A 22,057-nucleotide genomic window follows, 5' to 3' on the forward strand; every position below is an offset into this window, starting at 1 on the left:
AGGACTCTCACCTGGTTTATAGAGAAGTTGATGTAACCCACATCAACTTGCTACTCAACTAACTACATCAACTTGCTACTCAACTTGTTACATCAACTAACCCCTGTTTCCTGTTGTGGGGCAGCAGCAGCACATACCCAGCAGTTCTTACCTCACCCTCTCAGGCTCACCTCACCTTGCAAAGCCTTGACACTGAAGAAGAAGATATTTTCCATCTAGTGGATGAACTGAAACATGCTTCTCTCCAGCCTTCTGAGGGTGGTCGTAGCTTCACTGTGTTTCGGTAAGGATGGTCCCAGTGGGATTGTGCCTCCTCTGTGACCTAAGGACCAAGGCAGTCTTAAGGGTACCCTGGGAAGGAAGCCTAGCTGAGTGTAAAGTAGAATTTCTTTATTCTACACCATTTATTCCTAAATCTCTGTTGTTTTTGTTCAGTAGCTGAGTTGTGTCTGACTCTTTGCAACCCCATGGACTGCAGAACACCAGGTTCCCCTGTTCCTCTCTATCTCCTGGAGTTTGCTCAAATTCTCGTCCATTGAGTCAGTGATACTATCTACTCATTCCATCTTCTGCTGCACCCTTCTTTTCTCTTCAATCTTTCCCACCATCAGGGTCTTTTCCAATATGTCTGCTCTTTGCCTCCGGTGGCCAAAGTATTGGAGCTTCAGCTTCAGCATCAGTCCTTTCAGTGAATATTCAGGGTTGATTTCCTTTAGGATTGACTAGTTTGATCTCCTTACAGTCCAAGGGACTCTCAAGAGTCTGCTCCAGCACCACAATTTGAAAGCAACAATTCTTCAGCACTCTGCCTCCTTTCTGGTCCAACTCTCACATCCATACATGACTATTGGAAAACCCATAGCTTTGACTATACAGATCTTTACTGGCAAAGTGATGTCTCTGTTTTTTAATACACTGTCTAGGTTATTCGTAGCTTTCCTTCCAAGGACCAAGTGCTTTTTAATTTCATGGCTGCCGTCTACTTCTATCTGTTTTTTCCCTCTAGGATCCAGTATTGCCCAGAAAGTAACTCAAGACCAACCACCAATGTCAGTGCAAGAGAAAGAAACTGTGACCCTGGATTGCACATACAACACCAGTGATACAACTTACAGTCTGTTCTGGTACAAGCAATACAGCAGTGGGGCGATGACCTTCCTCACTCGCCAGGACTCTCATAACAAGCAAAATGCCACAGAAGGCCGCTACTCATTGAATTTCCAGAAGGCAAGCAAATTCATCAAACTTACCATCTCAGCTTCACAGCTGGAGGACTCTGCAGTGTATTTCTGTGCACTGAGGGAGCCCACAGTGAGGGGTGTGCAGGATGGACCTGCACCAAAACCCAGAGTTCTAATGATACACCCACCTGCGGTAGGACCAGGGTGGGGAATTGCCTTCACAGACAGGAGTGGTTAGTACTGCGGCAGCACAGGTGTAGGTTTAGAGGGGAAACACTCACTCTAAGAAAGTATTTCTCTAGGTTCATAGACCATGTCTAGAGCTATCACTCATCAAAAACATTCTTATCCCCGAAAATTTGGATTTAAATTTCTTATCAAAGACAAATATAACCACCAAAATCTTTACCGTATGGTGATTAGATAAAACTAGAAGAATTGACTAAGGAAATTAAAAAATGTCTGAATTAAAAATCAGTTTAAAATATGTGTGAATTATTGGTCTTTCAGATCAGTTCAGTTCAGTTCAAGTTGCTCACCCATGTCCTGCTCTTTGTGACCCCATGGACCGCAGCACACCAGACCTCCCTGTCTATCACCAACTCCTGGAATCTACTCAACTCATGTCCATTGAGTCAGTGATGCCATCCAGCCATCTCATCTTTTGTTGTCCCCTTCTTCTCCCACCTTCGGTCTTTCCCAGAATCAGGGTCTTTTCCAGTGAGTCAATTCTTCACATCAGGTGGCCAAAGTATTAGAGTTTCAGCTTCAACATCAGTCCTTCCAGTGAATATTCAGGACCGATTTCCTTTAGGATGGACTGGTTGGATCTCTTTGCAGTCTAAGAGACCCTCAAGACTCTTCTCCAAAACCACTGTTCAAAAACATCAATTCTTTGGCACTCAGCTTTCTTTATAATCCAACCCTCACATCCATACATGACTGCTGGAAAAACCATAGCCTTAACTAGATGGACCTTTGTTGGCTGAGTAATGTCTCTGCTTTTTAATATGCTGTCTAGGTTGATAGTAACTTTTCTTCCAAGGAGTAAGTGTCCTTTAATTTCATGGCTGCAGCCACCATCTGTAGTGGTTTTGGAGCCCCCCAAAATAAAGTCTGTCACTGTTCCTACTGTTCCCCCATCTATTTGCCATGAAGTAATGGGACCGGATGCCATGATCTTAGTTTTCTGAATGTTGAGCTTTAAGCCAACTTTTTCACTCTCTTCTTTCACTTTCATCAAGAGGCTCTTTAGTTCTTCACTTTCTGCCATAAGGGTGGTGTCATCTGGGTATCTGAGGTTATTGATATTTCTCCCAGCAATCTTGATTCCAGCTTGCGCTTCATCCAGCCCAGCATTTCTCATGATGTACTCTGCATACAAGTTAAATAAGCAGGGTGACAATATATAGACTTGACATACTCCTTTCCCGATTTGGAACCAGTCTGTTGTTCCATGTCCAGCTCTAACTGCTGCTTCCTGACCTGCAAACAGATTTCTCAAGAGGTGGGTCAGGTGGTCTGGTATTCCCATCTCTTTAAGAATTTTCCACAGATCAATTTGTTCAATAAATATTTATTGTATTTATATTATATTACCAACATTCCTTGGAATGAGGAAGGTGGTGAAATTTCTCTGTGGTAGTCCTCTTTTTGAATGTCTGTTTGAACACAGTTTTATACCATTTAATGAATAAATTTATTTTAGATTTATTAATGGAATCAATGTACTCTCATTTACTTTCTAAAATGTTTAGTATGTCACAAAGTTTGTGCTAATACTCATTCTGCATTATTAACACCTCTAGCATGAAATAGCTCAATTTCTATAATATAGTTTAACTGCCTCCCATCAATCTTATTCACAAAGTGATTAATAATTAGCTGCTCTTAGAAGGACATTGTGAAGGAGAAGACTATGAATTGTCTTCTTTCTCTGCTCTTGCTGTTTGCTGTACCACTCTTCAAAAAGCATTTTTACCATCATGTGACTGATTTTGCAACCCTCTAGGCCCTGTTTTTCAATCAGTGTTAACACAGTCCAAAATACTCCTTGTCTCCAATTTCCTCCTACCTCTAACCTCATTTTCTCAGCGCCTTAAAATCTGAAGGGTAATGGATGATTGATAAGTGGTCTTGCATTATAACTCCCTCTTATATTTTCATTTAGAAGCAGATGTGTAGAGTAGAATTCTCAAAATACTCCCTTAAATTTTTTTAAATTAAATTTTTTATCATTTTGACATTCATTTTTACTATTTTAACTATTTTAAGTGTTCAACCAGTGGTACTAAGTACATTTGCATTGTTATTCAGCAAATACCATCCATCTCTAGTACTCTTTGCATCTTGAAAAATTGAAAATTTATACTTATTAAAGACAAACTCCTCAGGACTTCCCTAGTAGTCCAGTGATTAAGACTCCATGCTTACAATGCAGGGGACACAGGTTTGATCCCCGGTCAAGGAACTGATATTCCCCATGCCTCAATATGCAGCCAAAAATGTAAATTAAAAAAAAAAAAAAGACTAACTCCTCATTCCCTTGTCTCTCCAACCGTGGCCACTACTGTTCTACTTTCTCTTTCTATGAGTTTGACTACTTTAGATAACTCATATAAGTCAAATGACAAAATATTGGTCATTTTGTGACATTTCTTTTATTATAATGTCCTCAAATTTCATTTATGTTGTAGATTTTTTTATACCTTTCTAAGGTTGAATAATATTCCATTGTACACATATACTTTTTGTCTATTTATTCATCTGTTGATGAACATTTGGGTTCCTTCCATCTTTTGGTAGAAACATGGATATATGAATATGTCAGTATTTGGGGTATATATCCAAATTATTTCAAGTGTTTTGAATGTAATATAATCAGAAGTAGAATTGCTGGATCACATGGCAGTACAGTTTTTAAATTTTTGAGAAACATTTATCCTGGTTAGTCTGAAAAACTATGCTCTAGACTACTTTATCACATGCCAATTTAAAGGGAAAGAGAAATAAGAGTGACCAGTAGTCATGAATGAGGTTTCAGAATTCTAGCCGTTTACGGAAACCTAGAAGAGTTTGTTCCATTGGTATGGAGCACTGCTGCTCAGGTGCCTAGTAAGTAGCAGTCTGAAGGGGATGGTCAAGGCACTACCTGGTGGCCATCTCCTGAATTGCAGCTTGAATTTTTTCTTTTTTTAATTTTATATTCTATTGGAGTATAGCTGATTAACAATGTTGTGATAGTTTCAGGGGGACAGCAAAAGAATTCAGCCATACAGGTACTTGTATCCATTCTCCCCCAAGCTCCCATCCCATCCAAGCTGCCACGTAACACTAGGCAGAGTTTCCTGTGCTATACATTAGGTCCTTGTTGGTTATCCATTTTAAATAGAGCAGTGTGTACATGTCCATCCCAAACTTCATAACTATTTCTCCCCCCATCCTTCCCCTTTGGCAACCATTAGTTCGTTCTCCATGTTTGTGAGTCTGTTTCTGTTTTGTAAACAAGTTCATGAGTATTCTTTATGTTTCTTTCCTCTTTTGGCGAAAGGGCCAAATTTATAATTATTTAATTAGTCCAGTTTGCATAAGTAAAGAACCTATTAAAAGACTGTCTTAAAATATTTCAAAGATTCGAGAAGTAATTTTGCTGCCCTCTCTCTCAAAATTTCTCTGAAAAGTATCTATAGGGGAAAAAAGGAAACAGATTTTTGCTATTAGACAGGTCTGTATTCAAAACTTTTAACTCTAAAATTAAGTTTCTAGATACCTTTGTTTTACTATTTGTAAAGTGATAGAGTGATATCTTCTTTAATATTTTGTTGTGACAATTGAACAGTAATGTATCCACAGAGATTAAGAAGTCACAAATGATTACTGACAGCAACCTCTATAGGTACAGAAAAAGCATTGGGCAAAACTCAGTATCTATTCTTGATTAAAAACTCCCAGCAAATTAGGACTTAAGGGAACTCATTAACTTAATAAAGGTCCTCTACCAAAAAATCTACATCAAATACACTTGATGGCGAAAGACTGATGCTTTCCTTCAAATTTCAGGAATAAGGGAACAATTTTGACTGGCATCACTTGTACTGAATATTGGACTAAGGGTCTTAGCCAGTGCAATAAGGCAGGAGAAAGAAACAAAAATCATACAGGTTTGGAAAAGAAGTGAATCTACCTTTCGTCACAGACAGCGCCGTAATTATCTGAGTGTCAAATCCAAGGGAATTTGCAAAAAAGTTACTAGAAAAAAAAGAAAGTTAAACAAATTCAAATATATACCTAACATAGGCTCCAGTCATTCCACTACTGGATATTGACCCAAGAGAAATGAAAGTATGACTATAAAAAATCTTATTCGCACATGTTTACAGCAGCTTTATTTGTAACAGCCACAAACTAGGACTAACCTAAATGTCCATCAGTAGGTGAATAGATAAACATATCTATAGATAAATCATATCCATATAATGGAATACTATTCAGCAATACAAAGGAATGAAACATGATTATAATAACCATGGAAGAATCTTAAAATAATTATGCTGAATGAAAGAATCTATCAAAGGCACATATCATACCATTTATTTGAAATTACTGAATATGCAAACTATTTTATGAGAGAAATGTTGCTTGAAAATGGGAGTAGGAAGTGAAGAGAGCGCTGAGAGGATTAAAAAGAGACAAGAGGAAACTTTTGAGGTGATGCATTGTTCATTATCTTGATTGTGGTGATGGTTTCACAAGTATATACAAGTGTCAATCTTACTAAGTTAAGGAGGTACAATTTATTTCAAAGAGAACTATGCATTAATAAAGCCATTAAAATCCAAATACAGCAAATACTTTTCTTCAGTGTTGTACAAGTCTTCTTTTATGACCCCGAAATGCAAAAATACTTCTCCTATATGTACTCATTGGCCTTAAACTGTGTGTTTTTAAAGTAGAGATAACAACTATCTGCCTCCATATGCTATACATTTATTTTCAGTCCTACATCATTGCAGCCTATTTCGCATTCTTTCTATACACCAGAATTGCCAGCGGATTCTTTACCATCTGAGCCACCAGGGAAACCCACCTACCAGAACAGAAGTTTGTAACTCATTTTCCAGAATTTCTTTCTGGCATATTTTTGAGGCAGTTTCTCACTATGTGATTTGGAAGGTGGAGAAGAAAGGAAGGAATATGTGAATTCAAGCAGTATCTGAGCCTGGTTTTTTAACTTCAAATCTGGATTTGGGAAATGATTCATGTGCTGACTCTGACTCATGAAATTCCTTGATGTGAATCTGAGAAGAGAGAACTCCCAGAAACAGAATGGGCTAAGCTTCCATCTGTGTGTTTAGGGATCTATGGTTACAGGCCTTTACAGAAGATGAATGCCTCTTAGGACTTCATCTTGATACTCCTCAGAGGTTTTGTTTTATAAAATGAATGGTCATAAAAAGAGAGCTAAAGAAGTGCTTGTTTTTGCTGCTGGTACTCAAAAAGAAAAGTTTTGAGTACGCATGTAGTCCTGGGAACATCCTGTTGCTCCCTGATCTTTGACAACTACCTTGATCTAGGACATCTGTCCCAAATGAAAACTTGTAAACCAACATAAGACTGGCTGCGGCCCAACTTCTTGGGGAGCTTCCAAAACTTACAGATTCATGGGTCTCAACTCTGGATAATATGATTCATGAAGTTATTGGTGGGCCCAGAATGTGTAATTTTAAGTCATTCACTCATTAATTCTACTTTCAGCTGTCATGTGAATATTGGCTGAAAGGTCTTTAACAATTTGAAAAGCTGGGAAAGAAGAGCGTCCTAACTCATGTTCTGGGCTTTTGACACAAATCCACATCTTCAGGGTTTCAAACACAGGGGGAAAATTATTTGGTTAAAGTTTGGCAACAAAATGTGGCAGATAGAATAGAAAGTATCTTTGAGGCTAGATTTCAACTAAGAATATACAATAGGATTAGTACTTGTCTGATTTACATAGGCCAACCTTCTTATCTTAGAGTCAAGGAAGAAGTAGGAGAATAAGATATAGATCTTAGATAATTCTACAAGGATTTGATCATTTCAATTATGATATTTCTTTTGTTTTCACACTTTAATGATTCTGAAATTCAGGATTATTTGACTATTGATAAGACAATGTGACTTTTTCCCTTGAAAAAAAATTTATTAGAAAGATAACATTTCTTACAAATGATATTATTTTAGGACTGAGAAAATATTTTATTTCAAGTAGTAGTGATTCCACAATAAAAGACCCTTTATTCATTACTTTTTTTGTGGTAGAGCAAATATTTAGTGAGCATATAATAAACATCAGTCAGGGCTTCCCTGGTGACTCAGTGGTAAAGAATCTGCCTGCCAATGCAGGAGACTCAGGTTCGATCCCTGGGTTGGGAAGATCCCCTGGGGAAGAAATGGCAACTCCAGTATTCTTGACTGGGAAATCCCATGGACAAAGGAGCCTAGAAGGCCACAGTCCTTAGGGTTGCAAAAGAATCAGACATGACTTATTCAGTGACTAAACAACAAATAATTGTCAGTCACTCTTCTATAAATTGGGGTACAATGCTGAAAAACAGAGATTCACTCAGTAATGACCTAGCTTCTTATTACTTCCTCTGTGAAAGTGAAGTCGCTCAGTCATGTCCCACTCTTTGCAACCCCATGGACTGTAGCCCACCAGGCTCCTCAGTCCACGGGATTCTCCAGGCAAGAATACTGGAGTGGGTTGCCAATTTCTTTCTCCAGGGGATCTTCCCAACCCAGGGATGGAACCCAGATCTCCTGCATTGCAGGCAGACGCTTTAACCTCTGAGTCACCAGGGAAGGCCTGTAATCAGCCACAAACTCTTCTGACAGTCAGTGAATTATAGGTTGGACCACAATGGATACATGAGAATATAAAATACTATATTACAGTGCTTAAGAAAATTGATATCTTCTCAGCTACAAAAATACCTGGGATGCTTTGTTAAAGAACTTCCATGTCAGGTAGTATCCTAAGAACAAAACAGACTTGAGAAATGTTGACAGCTGTTGATCAGATTTCCAAGCTCCACCTAAAGACTGACATGTGCTTCGTGGATAAAGTCAAGGGTAACATTTTTCTAATTTAGGGAGGAGACCAGGATACATGGGCTTCCCTGGTGGCTCAGTCAGTAAAGAGTCTGCCTGCAGTGTGGAAACCCAAGTTAGATCCCTGGGGTCGGGAATATCCCCTGGAGAAGGAAATGGCAACCCACTCCAGTATTCTTGCCTGGAGAATCCCATGGACAGAGGAGCCTGGCGGGCTACAGTTCACGGGGTTGCAAAGAGTTGGACAGGACTTCAGTTTCACTTTCTTTCATACATGCATCGCATTTTTGTCCCTGTCCACCAGAGGGTGCAGTTTCCTAACACAGACACATTTCCTGTGTGTCTAAACTTCACTGAAACTAAACCTCACTGTGACTTCAACATTTCTTCACGTTACGAGTCATGAATGTTCTTCAGGAGACACTCCAGAGATGATCTCTTCTCCAGGATTAGTGACTGTGATACTCTTCCTGCTGGGTAAGCAAAACGCCTCTAAAAATTTGGATCCTTTCTTCTGTTATGTCAACAAAACCTTTAAGCATAATTTTATCCCAGAGTTTTATGCCCAAGATCACAGAGAACTCTCTTATTTTCCCCTAGGACAAACCCGTGGAGCTTCAGTGAGCCAGATGGATGGCCAAGTGACCCTTTTGGAAGGGGCTACCTTGACTGTGAACTGTACTTATTCAGACACCACGTACCCCACTCTTTTCTGGTATGTCCAGTATCCTGGAGAAGGTCCAGAGCTCCTCCTGAAAGCCACGAAGGCTAACGACAAGGAAACCAACAAAGGTTTTGAAGCCACATACAATGCAAAAACCACCTCCTTCCACTTGGAGAAAGCCTCAGTCCAGGAGTCAGACTCGGCTGTGTACTACTGCGCTCTGGGTGACACAGTGACAGGAACTGCAGGGGGAGCTGAGCGCAAACTCTGAGCAGCGACGGGGCCTGGATGCACTGTGGTTCCCACAGAGCCTGTGGTTGTGTGTCTCTTAGTCTCTGGTTGATACTAAAAACGTACAAATGGCTAAAGCATAAGAATAAGAAGAGAATATTCCCCATACCCAACTCTTTACTAGTGAAACTGCAAACTCTGACACCAGTAGTTCCTTTTCCAGGGTCAAAGTAATTTCAAGGTAAAACCACATAAGTAATGAAGTGGTGTTTTGCATATTCTTGCAAAATCCTGCTTCCACAAGTTGTTCCAAGTCACCCAGGTGGGTATTGCTATGTCTTACTATACTTTCATAGAACCAAAGTGTGCCAGATGAGGTGTGGTCTGCACAATGTCTTCCTGACAGAGCAGGGCATGAGAGGTGATAGGAGAGCCACAGCCTACAAAAATTATCTTTCTTAATAGAGAAAGAAGGGATGAAAGGAGGAGGAACAGAATCTCATACATAATGAAACAGTGGAAGGAGAGCAAAGGATTTTATTCACATTTATCTCTTTATCTCCCAGGAACTCTAAGAAATTAGAAAGGGTATACGCCTGAAAATACAGAGAGAACATAAAAGGAGTTAGCAGTGCAGAGTGCTGTCAACAGATTTCAGAGGATGAGAAGTATAAGGAAGAATGAAGACTCGTCTCGTAGAAAAGTTGAAGGAGGAACCTAGCCCTCGTGTGAGACGCATCAGAATATGTGCTGAGCACCTGTGCAAAGGTTAAGAAAACACGGCACCAATCATCTTTGAGTAATTGAGAAAGATGGTTTTGCCCCGATAAGTGCACATGTGTGAGTGTTGAGGGTTTGGGGGAGCACTAAAACAGGAGGCCTGAGTGAGGTCGTTTGTAAGCAAAGAATAACCATGCTCTCCACAATTCTTTACGACAAGCAATGATGACTTTCTAAACAGCATACAGAGAAGGCAATGGCAACCCACTCCAGTCCTCTTGCCTGGAGACCCCCATGGATGGAAGAGCCTGGTAGACTGCAGTCCACTGGGTCTCGAAGAATCGGACACGACTGAGCGACTTCACTTTCACTTTTCACTTTCATGCCTTGGAGAAGGAAATGGCAACCCACTCCAGCATTCTTGCCTGGAGAATCCCAGGGATGGAGGAGCCTGGTAGGCTGCCATCTATGGGGTCGCACAGAGTTGGACACGACTGAAGTGACTTAGCAGCAGCAGCAACAAACTCAGCATAAAAGTGGAAGTTAGTCTTTAATGAACTGAGAACAACACAAAAAATTCCCCCAAACTTTGCATGTGCCGTGCTGGGCTTCGTCACTTCAGCTGTGTCCAACTCTTTGCAACCCCATGGACTCCTCTGTCCACGGCTCCTCTGTCTCAGGCTCTGTCCCTCTGTCCATGGGATTCTCCAGGCAAGAATACTGGAGTGGGTTCCATTTCCTTCTCCAGGGGACCTTCCCAACCCAGGAATCGAACCCAGGTCAGGTAGACTCTTTACTGTATGAGCCACAGGGAAGACCAATAATACTGGAGAGGGTAGCCTGTCCCTTCTCGAGCGGAACTTTCCAACTGAGGAATCAAACGGGGGTCTCCTGCATTGCAGGGGGATTCTTTACCAGCTGAGCTACCCAAGTTTGTATACTATTAAACGTTTTGACTTTTACTCATTGGTTAGCCTTTCTTTTCTTAAAAATGTCCTGTAAATGTTTTTTCCCTTCTTCCCTGTAACCCCTTGCAAACACTGAACTTTTTACTGTCTCCATAGTTTTGCTTCATCCAGAATATTATATAGTTGGAATCATACGGTGTGTAGCTTTTTCAGATTGGTTTCTTTCACTTGTGTATGTGTGTGCCAACCTAAATAGCTTATTAAAAAGCAGAGGTATTACTTTGCCAACAAAGGTCTGTTTAGTCAAGGCTATGGTTTTTCCAGTGGTCATGTATGGATGTGACAGTTGGACTGTGAACAAAGCTGAGCGCTGAAAAATTGATGCTTTTGAACTGTGGTGTTGGAGAAGACTCTTGAGAGTCCCTTGGACTGCAAGGAGATCCAACCAGTCCATCCTAAAGGAGATCAGTCCTGGGTGTTCATTGGAAGGACTGATGCTGAAGCTGAAACTCCAATACTTTGGCCACCTCATGCGAAGAGTTGACTCATTGGAAAAGACCCTGATGCTGGGAGGGATTGGGGGCAGGAGGAGAAGGGGACGACAGAGGATGAGATGGCTGGATGGCATCACCGACTCGATGGGCATGAGTTTCAGTAAACTTCGGGAGTTGGTGATGGACAGGGAGGCCTGGCGTGCTGCGATTCATGGGGTCACAAAGAGTCGGACACGACTGAGCGACTCAAATGAACTGAACTGAACTGAACTGATACACAGGTGATATCATACAGTATTTGTCTTTCTCTGACATATTTCACTAGCATAATGCCCTCCAAGTCCATCCCTGTTGCTGCAAATGGCAAAATTTTGTTCTTTTTAATAAATTACCATATTTACAGCACAATTTCTATAAATAAGGGTTTATTTTGAACTAAAGTAAAGAAATTAAAAAAAGCACAAGATCAAATTTATGAAATTTTTAAGGCATAAATTTCCATGAAATGACATTTTAAGAGTAAGAATTTATTTTTAGTCTCCATTCAATCTAGGCAGTGACTATTTTTCTGACTACTTTCTTCATCAGGAAGCATGTAGTGAAAGGGACTAGGGTTTTGTGATGCTGTAGTTGTTGGGCTGACGGGGTCTTTGTTGATGGTTTCAGCCCACTAGGGAGCACTGTAGGCTTTAAAGACATGAAGACCTTTTCTGATGATTCCAAAGATGGAACAGTTAAGAGAGGAGCCTAGAGAGCATGGGGAACCTTCAAATTATAGACAGCAAAGGTGGGGAGAGGGGAACAGTGTTTGTGTAAAGTTCATATCAGATTTCAGTTTTGTCATTCTATATAAGGTTTGGAAAGCTGTAGCCCTTACCTCTGTATATCCATGGTGAGGATGATTCTCTGAGCAGAGGTAGAGAAATAGGGATACTACTGAGCTCTGAGTGCACGGAAGCTCAACAGAAAACACCTGCGTTACCTGTATTCATTTTTAAAATTTTTATGACTGAATTCCCCAAACCCATTTGGGGAATGGGGAAATTATTCCAATTATTCCAATACCCCAGACCTCCTACCTTTTCATATATTTCCTCGAGAGTAGAAAGAACAAGAATAAAAAGAGGAAAAAATAAGGAACAAAAATAGAAGGAAAGGAGAAAAACAATATTGGATTTGAGCAAAAGAGTGTGACCAGATCAGAATTAGCTGTGGGTCAACAGGGTGTCCAAGAGTTTGACAGTAGGAAGGGAGAGGTGGAAATTAAGGCAGAGTGAACATTATATGCATGTCCTGTTTTTCAACAACCAAATTCTTATTGGAATCATTTCTGTGCAGAGGCTGACTATATATCTTGGTTTCTAAATGATTTCAAAAAATTGTATTTACTTCTGCAGTAAACAATGCATGTATCAGATAGTTTTCCTTGATGAGAATTTTCACATACCGAATTATCAAAATCTCTGCCAAGCTATGTAATTTGAAAAATGGGTCCTCCTTCCCTATAATTCCTCAAGGTTCTACATAATCCATCAAGACACAGTTCTTCTAGAAATATCATCTACCTTTCCTCACACACTATCCCACAATCTTCTTTTATATACAGTCTTTTAAGAAAAAAAAAATCTTTACGACTTCACATATTGGAAATATTGCTTTTACCTCTCTGCACTGTCCCCCCAAACCTCAAGTTTGGAGAAATTGCTGACCTTACTGCAGTCTCACTAGGCCGCTGTGGGTGGAGTTTCCTGTTAAGTGAGCTGACACACCTCAGATGTGATTGGTACTCAGTGATTCTGGTGGAACACACTGACAGTAAGAACAACATTTCTCTGGCCCCAGGACTCTATACCCTTCAGAGTAGGGGTGAAGGCACCTCAGTACCTGGGAAAGGGATCATGAAGAGACAGTGGGGAGCCCTGATGGGGCTTCTGTGGGTCCAGATCTGCTGTGAGTCGGGGTCACCCCAGAGAGGGGGCTGGGGAGTGTCCACAGCCGTCAGTAGGCGGGAGGGGGAGGCTGACCCGGGGCTCCTAGATGGTCCTTCATCCTCAGGTGCTTCCTGAGAGAGTTTCCTGGTCTGGAAACCCCATCCGTGACCCCTCAGTGACATCATATGTGTTTGTTTTTCTCTTTCGGAGCAGGGGTGAGAGGAGTGAAGGTGGAGCAGAGTCCTTCAGTCTTGAAGCTCCAGGAAGGAGCCGACTCTACTCTGAGGTGCAATTTTTCTGACACAGTGAACAATGTACAGTGGTTCCAGCAGAATCCCGGAGGCAGCCTCACCACGCTGTTTTCCATAGCTTCAGGGACGAAGCAGAAAGAAAGGCTGAGTTCCACAGTGAATTTTAAGGAACGGTATAGTACCCTACACATCGCAGCCTCCCAGCTGGAAGACGCAGCTACCTACCTCTGTGCGGTGGAGGCACAGTGCTCCCTGGTGATCTGCAGCCTGTGCCCAAACTGCAGCTGCCTCAGCCCTGCCCCTCCGCAGTGCTACACCGTGCAAGTACCTTGTTACCTCTTTGGGATTCCAGATTCATAGTTCAGCACTTTTTTCTTCCCAAGATCAGATCCTTTAGGACTGTCATTTCACTATTTGTTTTTTTTTTTTTTTTTTGCCCTTCTTCATCCCAGAAATCTCCTGTGTATATAAAGCTCTAATATGGAGCCATTGTCATAACTGATGTAGATGCCAATATCCAATGTCTTGTTAAAACAATGCAGTGCTCCTGACAGATAAGATATAAGCTACATATAAATTTCTCTGATGGAAAATGCTTGAAAAAATATATGGTGATCAACAAACAGAAAGAGATGACCCAATTTTTTGGTTAACTGCATGTGTGTGTTCCTTCAAAGTGAAAAGGGAATTAAATGTGTGTAATGCTTTTAAAGTTTGTATCCAGAGTTTTGAGTCCTGGTAATAACAAATATAAGAAGAATGATTTTTTATGTGAAGACAAGGCAGAGACTGGAGCACTGTGTCTGAAAGCCAAGGAGCACCAAACACTGGGGGCAGTTGCCACAAGCTGAGAGAAAGGCATGGGAGTTTACAACAGCTTTATTCACAATTACCAACATTTGGGACTAACCAAGATGTCCTTCAACAAGGGGATGCATAAGTAAATTGTGGTACCTCCAAACAATGGAATATTATTCAGTGTTAAAAAGAAGTGAGCTAAAAAAAAATAAAAAATAAAAAGAAATGGGCTGTCAAGCCTTAAAAATGCAGAGGAAACTTAAATGCATGTTACTAAGTGAAAGAAGTCAATCTCAAAGGCTGCCTACTATATGATTCCAACTATATGAGATTCTGGGAAAGGTAGAATTATAAAGAGAGTAAAAACCAGTGATTGCAAGGATTGAGGGGAGTGGACGGATGAATGGGCAGAGCACAGAGGATTTTTAGAAATGAAACTACTCTCTGTGATACTATGATGATGAACATGTGCCACTGTACATTTGTGTAAACCCGTAGAATGTACAACACCAAGAGTGAATTTTGGTAAACGATAGACTTTGGGCAATTATAATGTGTTAATATGGGCTCATCAGTTGTGAGAAATAGACCAGTCTCATGTGGAAGTTGATAAGAAGAGAGGTTATGCAAGTGTGGGAGTGGGAGGTATATTGGAAACCTCTGCATCTTCTCTTTAATTTTTCTGTGAACCTAAAATGATTGAAAGTCTCCAAAAATTAGATTCAGATACATGAAGCTAATTTGTATGAAGAGTTAAAACATTTTAGAAAAATGGTGCCACCAGAAACGTTGAAAGTGAAAGTGTTAGTCAGTCCATCCTGTCCTACTCTATGCGACGCCAAGGACTATAGTCTGCCAGGCTCCTCGTTCCATGGAATTCTCTGGGCAAGAATACTGGAGTGGGTTGCCATTTCCTACTCCAAGGGATCTTCCCGACCCAGGGATCGGACCCAGGGGTCGAACTCAGGTCTCCCGCATTGCAGGCAAGTTCTTTACCATTTGAGCCACCAGGGAGGCCACTAGAAACATTACCTAATGAGACTTTACCCTGCTTCTTGCAAAGAAGATTCCAGGTTTTCATTTTGCACTGGTTCTAAAAATGATATAGGTGATCCCCACCTACACTTGCACGGAGAGACAGAAGCCAGAAAGCAATTTGGTTGCTTTAGAAAGAGCCTCTTGCTTTACCTGTTGGCAACTCATCGACTTCCTCCGGGTCCTCCAGTCGGGCAGATGTTTTTTCTTTTATTCCTACAAGATGAAATAAGACTTACAGAATGAATCACCAGAAGAACATCTTCTCACCGATTCAGCCACAAAGCCCCTTTGACCTCACTGTCTGTGAAGACACTTACATTCAGTGAGCCCCGTCCCATTTTATACCATTTAACTGTGGATTTATATTCTCTTTGATCTTACAGGAGAAATGAAATCACAGATAGGGATTCATTCTAAGGACCCTGCCTCTGCTTCAGAAGAGGACCTAGGGTTAATTAGTGGCAACCGCAGCCCCCGAAGACTGCATGAAATGTGAAAATGGTGTTGCAGTTCCAGAGTGCAAGGGGTTTCTCCCCACTTTCTCTCCTCACTCTACATTGTATATAAGCAGGCCTCAAAGATTTGTTCTGCTAAATAGTATAAAAGAATTTAGAGCTAGATGAGCCCTTATACAGGGTTTAGTTCAACCTCATTTTACAAAACAGAAACTAGATCCAAGATGACAGAATGAAAAATTGTGTAATTAAAAAATAGATCAAACGAGCTAGCAGTAGAAAGTACAGGATAAACTGGATATCATCACCCCCCCCCCTTAATGTTCTTTTCTTATCTCCTTCTTCCAAACTCTTGTTGCTGAGCAAATAAAAGCTGTCTAATACAAACTGCAACACTTAGATCTCTGCCATTTAGTAACTGCATTTTAGGATACATTTCAACGGTTTCTACTGTCAATTCTCTGAGAAAGCAAGGGCCCACTAAAAACCAGCTTAGAGGCGACAGTCTGAGATAACAGGCGGTTGAAATGTCAAATGATCTTCTCTCTGTTACTCTGATCTTTGGCTTAAAAGTTCCTTTTAGAGAGAATTATCTTCCATAACAGACAAATAAAAAAGTTATATTGGCCGAACTTGATAGTTTCATATATATATATAATTTTTTTTGGTTTGTTTGTTTAGGAGAGTGAATCATGGTGCTTTTATAATTTAAAAAACTATATATCAGGCCCATCAATGAATAAAGAGCAACAGTATCCACCTCTTTTCAGCTTATAAACAGTCAAATTCTCTATCTCTACATTCTTACTGTGCATGAGCAATGAAGAATTCATGTTTTTGAACTGTGGTGTTGGAGAAGACTCTTGAGAGTCCCGTGGACTGCAAGGAGATCCAACCAGTCCATCCTAAAGGAAATCAGTCTTGGGTGTTCATTCGAAGTACTGATGCTGAAGGTGAAACTCCAATACTTTGGCCACCTGATGCAAAGAGCTGGCTCATTGGAAAAGACACTGATGCTGGGAAAGATTGAGGGCAGGAGGAGAAGGGGACGACAGAGGATGAGATGGTTGGATGGCATCACTGACTCAATGGATATGGGTTTGGGTAGACTCCGGCAGTTGGTGATGGACAGGGAGACCTGGTGTGCTGCGGTTCATGGGGTCACAAAGAGTCAGACATGACCGAACAACTGAACTGAACTGAACTGAGATTATTTCAATCTGAGACATAATTTGTTTGACCTTTGCTGCTTTTATGCATGTCCCTCATAGGCTGTGCCTATGAGGGACAAACGTCTCTCCCTGCACATCGTAACCATCCAGCCTGAAGACTCAGCTGCCTACTTCTGTGCAGCAAGGACACAGCGCTTCCCAGGCAACCGCTACCTGTACTCATACTTGTGACAGGCAGCCCCCTTCTCTAGTGCAACCTTCAAAGTAGCATCTATCATATTGTTTGTCTGCAAGTGGAAACTGATGTGTTAGACAAGCATAGAATAAGAAGGTTAGGTTCAAGATGACCCAGGAAGTACGACACATTTTATGGATAATTGCTGCTTACCGATTTCTTGAAGGGAGTCAGCATTGTTTTGTTTCAAAATTGTAAGATTGCCTTTACATTTGCCACTCAGACTTCTTTTCTATAAATAACCTCTTGGTATCAATTCACAATCCTTAATATGAATGGGTTTTTTAATACTGTATTTTGAAAACAACATTTATTATTTTTCTGATTATATATTGCATGCCAATTATAGGGAAATGTGTGATATCCAATAAATATATTGAAAATTCTGCAATCACATAATATTGTGAATATTCAGCTTACCTTTTAAATAAATTATTGTTACAATAGGCTTATAATTTTTTTCACTTACTATTATATGTTGAATTGAGCATTTCCCATTCACATAGTTGATTATCAGTAGATGTTTATTAAAGAAATAAGAAAGGGTGAATCCTGCAATGCAGGAGACCCTGGTTCAATTCCTGGGTTGGGAAGATCTGCTGGAGAAGGGGTAGGCTACCCACTCCAGTATTCTTGGGCTTCCCTTGTGACTCAGCTGGTAAAGAATCTTCCTGCAATGTGGGAGACCTGGGTTCAATCCCTCGGTTGAGAAGATTCCCTGGAGAAGGGAAAGGCTACCCGCTCCAATATTGTGGCCTGGAGAATTCCATGGGCTATATAGTCCATGGGGTCACAAAGAGTCAGACATGATGAGCAACTTTCACTTTCACTTTAACAGGCATGCATGATATGTGAACTGTGTTAAAAATCTGTAACTACCACTGTATGTATACTTTTTGTAATTTTATGTATCCAAGATAGATCCACAAGTTCAGCTACTTAGTTAATTTCATTTTTGCTAATGATTGGTTTAAAAAGGAGTTTAGAATAGTTATTGCATAGACAGCCTGGTATTGTTTCTTTTCAGTATTTAAGATAAGATTATTTTAAAACACATTAATTCACATTTGGTATGAGAGTGTTAAAAAAATCTGTTCTGGACATGAAGGCATTTTGAATAGCAGACGTACTATCAGGAGAAACTTTCACTGAGAAGCGTAACAAAGTTGAATAACCTGAGAGGAAATTAATATTTTATATTAGTCAACTGATTGGTAGAAAAAAGTTGGGTGTTTTAGGTTGGGGAACAATTTGTGCTATGTGTGGTCCCATCAGATTTAATGGAGATTCCAGGGCAGGATCTGAAAAAAACTTCAACCAGATTAGCTGAGGCTGTAATTACCTTGAGATAGGAAGGTAAGTTCTGTTCAACTTTAAGGGGTAGGCCACTGTAGGTAACAGCTCTCTGCTGTTTGCCATTGTTGACTAAAAAGATGCACAATGTGAGAGTTGTGAGCTAAGTTTTACTTGGGGCAAAATGAGGACTGCAGCCGGGGAGACCGAAGCTCAGATAGCTCTGAGAGACTGCTCCAAAGAGGTAATGGGGGAAAGTCAACATACAAGATTTTGGTAAAGGGGGAATTCCATGCAATCAAATGCTTACTTTACAAAAAATTTTCTGCTAGTCCCAAGGAACTGATGTCACCATGAAGGGATTTAGTGCTTTTCTAGATATGAAGAGATGCAAGGATTGGGATCATGAAATCAGTTCCTGAAAATATCTAACTATGTAAAGACCTATTTCACTAGTTTCCCTGGAGCACAGAGTGCCTCACTGTCCACCCTGCATTACCCTCAGAGGGTTTTGAAGGTCAGCAGCTGCAGCAGCACAGAGTTCAATCTCTGTAGAGGTAGAAGACAATTGCCCTTCCTGTTGTTCAGTTGCTGGCAAATACTCTTGGTAAGTGCCAATTTGTAGCTGACAACATGTTGATTAGTAATATTCTTACACATGGCTTTCCTTTCACATTCTCACACAAATATTATAATCAGTAGTGGTCTTATGATCAACTGTCCTATGGAGGTCTCTTGTGATATATTCCTTTAGAACTAGGTGCACAGAATATAGAGGCTTTTTGAGGCTCTTTCGGGCTTCCCTGGTGGCTCAGATGGTCAAGAATCTGCCTACAAAGGAGGAGACCTGGGTTCAATCCTGGTGTTGGAAAGATCCACTGGAGGAGGGAATGGCTACCCACTCCAGCATTCTTGCCTGGAGAATGCCATGGACAGAGGAGCCTGGCAGGTCTGGGGTGGCAGAGAGTCAGACCTGGCTGAGAGTGTTCCAATTGAATTAATGGAAACAATATAAATTCAAAGTTTTGATAAGCTGATGACCAATATCTAGCATCTATTAGCCCTCTCTGAACAGCCCTGGACTGTCAGAACAAATAGAGAGGAGAAAGGGACCATTGTGATAGGACTCCATGTCTACGAGATTCACTCTAGGCTTCTGCAAAAGGAGAGTATCTTTCCTCCTACTATTAGGTCCCAAGTTAGGGAACTGAGCAGATGTGGTGAAGAATTATAGTGATTGCTATATTGATATGTAGGTTGAAAAAGCTGCAGTAATTAACACAAACAGATTTGTCTACTTTTCATAAAGCAATTTATTTCTATCTTAAGTGAAAGAAAGCATATGTAGGTATGAGGATAAATGATCACTACATCTTATGTTGTTTCCATAATCCATTACATGCAGTATCTTGAAACAAGTTCCATCATAGATGCAACAGCTGAACACAGTAGTCAGTCAAATTATCACTCTTCCTATAAATATCAAATTTGACTTGTGTTTATTTTCAGATGTAATTGGTATCAACTAAAAATGGATTTGGGTGGACTCCGGGAGTTGGTGATGGACAGGGAGACCTGGCGTGCTGCAGTTCATGGGGTCGCAAAGGATTGGACACAACTGAGCGACTGCACCGAACTGAACTGAAGAGTGGGTTAATGCAAAAGGAAGTTTGGGGTGAGTGAGACACTCACCTGGTCCATAGAGAAGTTGATATGAGCCACATCAACTTGCTACTCCAGGAAACCCCTGTTTCCTGTTGTGGGGCAGCAGCAGAACATACCCAGCAATTCTTCCCCTCACCCTGTCAGGCTCATCTCACCTTGCAAAGCCTTGACATTGAAGAAGATATTTTCCATCTAGCGGAGAGCTGAAACATGCTTCTCCCCAGACTTCTGAAAGTGGTCATGGCTTCACTGTATTTAGGTAAGGATGGTCCCGGTAGAACTGAGCCTCCTCTGTGACCTAAGGACTGGGGGAACAGGCAGTCTTATGGGAACCCTGGGAAGAAGGGATAGTAGGGTCTAAAATAGGATTTCTTCATTCCACACCACTTATTCCTAAAGTTCTGATTCTATTTTTTTTTTTTTTTCCCTTTAGGATCCATTATTGCCCAGAAGGTAACTCAAGACCAACCACAAGTATTAGTGCAGGAGAAGGAAGCTGTGACCCTGGATTGCAAGTATGACACTAGTGAGTCACGTTATAGTTTATTCTGGTACAAGCAGCCCAGCAGTGGGGAGATGATTCTCCTTATTCGTCAGGATTCTCATAACCAGCAAAATGCCACAGAAGGTCGCTACTCATTGAATTTCCAGAAAGCAAGAAAATCTATCACACTTGTCATCTCAGCTTCACAGCTGGAGGACTCTGCAGTGTATTTCTGTGCACTGAGAGAGCCCACAGTGAGACGTGTGGAGGAGGGACCTGCACCAAAACCCAGGGCCCTGCTCCACCTGCCGTAGGGACCAGGGCAGGGAGTTGCCAGCACAGACAGGAAGTGATTACGGTTGCACAGGCATAGGGTTAGAGAGAAGATACTCATTCTAAGAAAATAGTTCTCTAGGTTCAGAGGCCATATTCAGAGCTATCATTCATAAAAAAAAATTCTTTATCCCTAAAAATTTAGGTTTAAATTATGTATTTATCAAAAATGTAAAATTATGTATTGAGGACAAAAATTAGCCACATAAAATCCTTGCCATGTAGTGATTAGTATGAGCTAGAAGAATTGACTAAGGAAATTCAGAAATGTCTGAACTATAAATCAGTAAAAATATGTGTGAATTGTTGGATTTTCATTTCAATTTATTTATGTTTTACCAAAAGTTTTCACTTTTGTCTCAGGTTCAAAGGATTTGTTAACAAAATAAGCCACTTGTTACATACAAATAAATAATATAGATGTTTATTGGAGAATTATCTAGCTTACTTTCAACATATTAGCATTAAACATGCTAATATTAAAAGAAAATAGAAATAGAAAGAGCAGACAATACAGAAACCCAAATTGGGTTTTGACCAACGTCCAGACGTGGATGGAGGTCAACATCCAAACTTGAGAGTTTTCAGCACTGGGAAATCCCAGGTCACAGCACATCTGGAGTCCCAATTATGAAAAGAGTCCTCTCCGTGGGTAAGACTTCAAAGATTACAGTTCAGGGCTCCCATTTACAATCCCAGGACAGTTGCAAACTGATATCATCATCAATCTGTGACCAAATTGCAGCTCTGGTTTCCTTAATGCTGTTCGTTTAGTCATGTAAAACTTGGAATGTTGCTAAGGCTGGGAGATCCCTCTAGGAGCTCAACAATCTCAAGATTCCTTCCCCATCTTATCCATGGTGCTGGAAGTCTTGCACTCACAGCAGGCAGTTACTCACAGTCAACTTACAGTCAGGGCAGTGTCCAGACAGGTTAGAAGCAAGGTCAGAGGCCTGTTCTGCTTTGTCTCTGAAGCCTAAACAAGACTATTTATTTAATTTTCCCAGCAATTCATTAAATATTAATTGACTATATGTTATATTACAGGTATTGTTTTGTCATGAAATCTCTGTGTGATTTTCCTTCTTTTGAATATCATGTTGTTTTACACC

General features: G+C 40.7%; 4 gene segments (V, D, J or C); all 4 read left to right on the forward strand.

The window, feature by feature from the left end:
* Positions 1-233: 233 nt before the first annotated feature.
* Positions 234-1,419, forward strand: LOC133066931 (T cell receptor alpha variable 14/delta variable 4-like). The segment is given in 2 exon segments: positions 234-283; positions 1,007-1,419. Coding segments are annotated over 2 exon segments (462 nt in total).
* Positions 1,420-8,657: 7,238 nt separating this feature from the next.
* LOC133067348 (T cell receptor alpha variable 9-2-like) lies at positions 8,658-9,542 on the forward strand. The segment is given in 2 exon segments: positions 8,658-8,750; positions 8,874-9,542. Coding segments are annotated over 2 exon segments (381 nt in total).
* A 3,576-nt stretch (positions 9,543-13,118) lies between these two features.
* Positions 13,119-17,166, forward strand: LOC133066932 (T cell receptor alpha variable 22-like). The segment is given in 3 exon segments: positions 13,119-13,240; positions 13,435-13,796; positions 17,035-17,166. Coding segments are annotated over 3 exon segments (546 nt in total).
* Positions 17,167-20,282: 3,116 nt separating this feature from the next.
* LOC133066933 (T cell receptor alpha variable 14/delta variable 4-like) lies at positions 20,283-20,926 on the forward strand. The segment is given in 2 exon segments: positions 20,283-20,387; positions 20,562-20,926. Coding segments are annotated over 2 exon segments (414 nt in total).
* Positions 20,927-22,057: the final 1,131 nt, after the last annotated feature.

Source organism: Dama dama, chromosome 12, assembly GCF_033118175.1.
Source record: "Dama dama isolate Ldn47 chromosome 12, ASM3311817v1, whole genome shotgun sequence".
In the NCBI taxonomy this organism is placed as follows: Eukaryota; Metazoa; Chordata; class Mammalia; order Artiodactyla; family Cervidae; genus Dama; species Dama dama.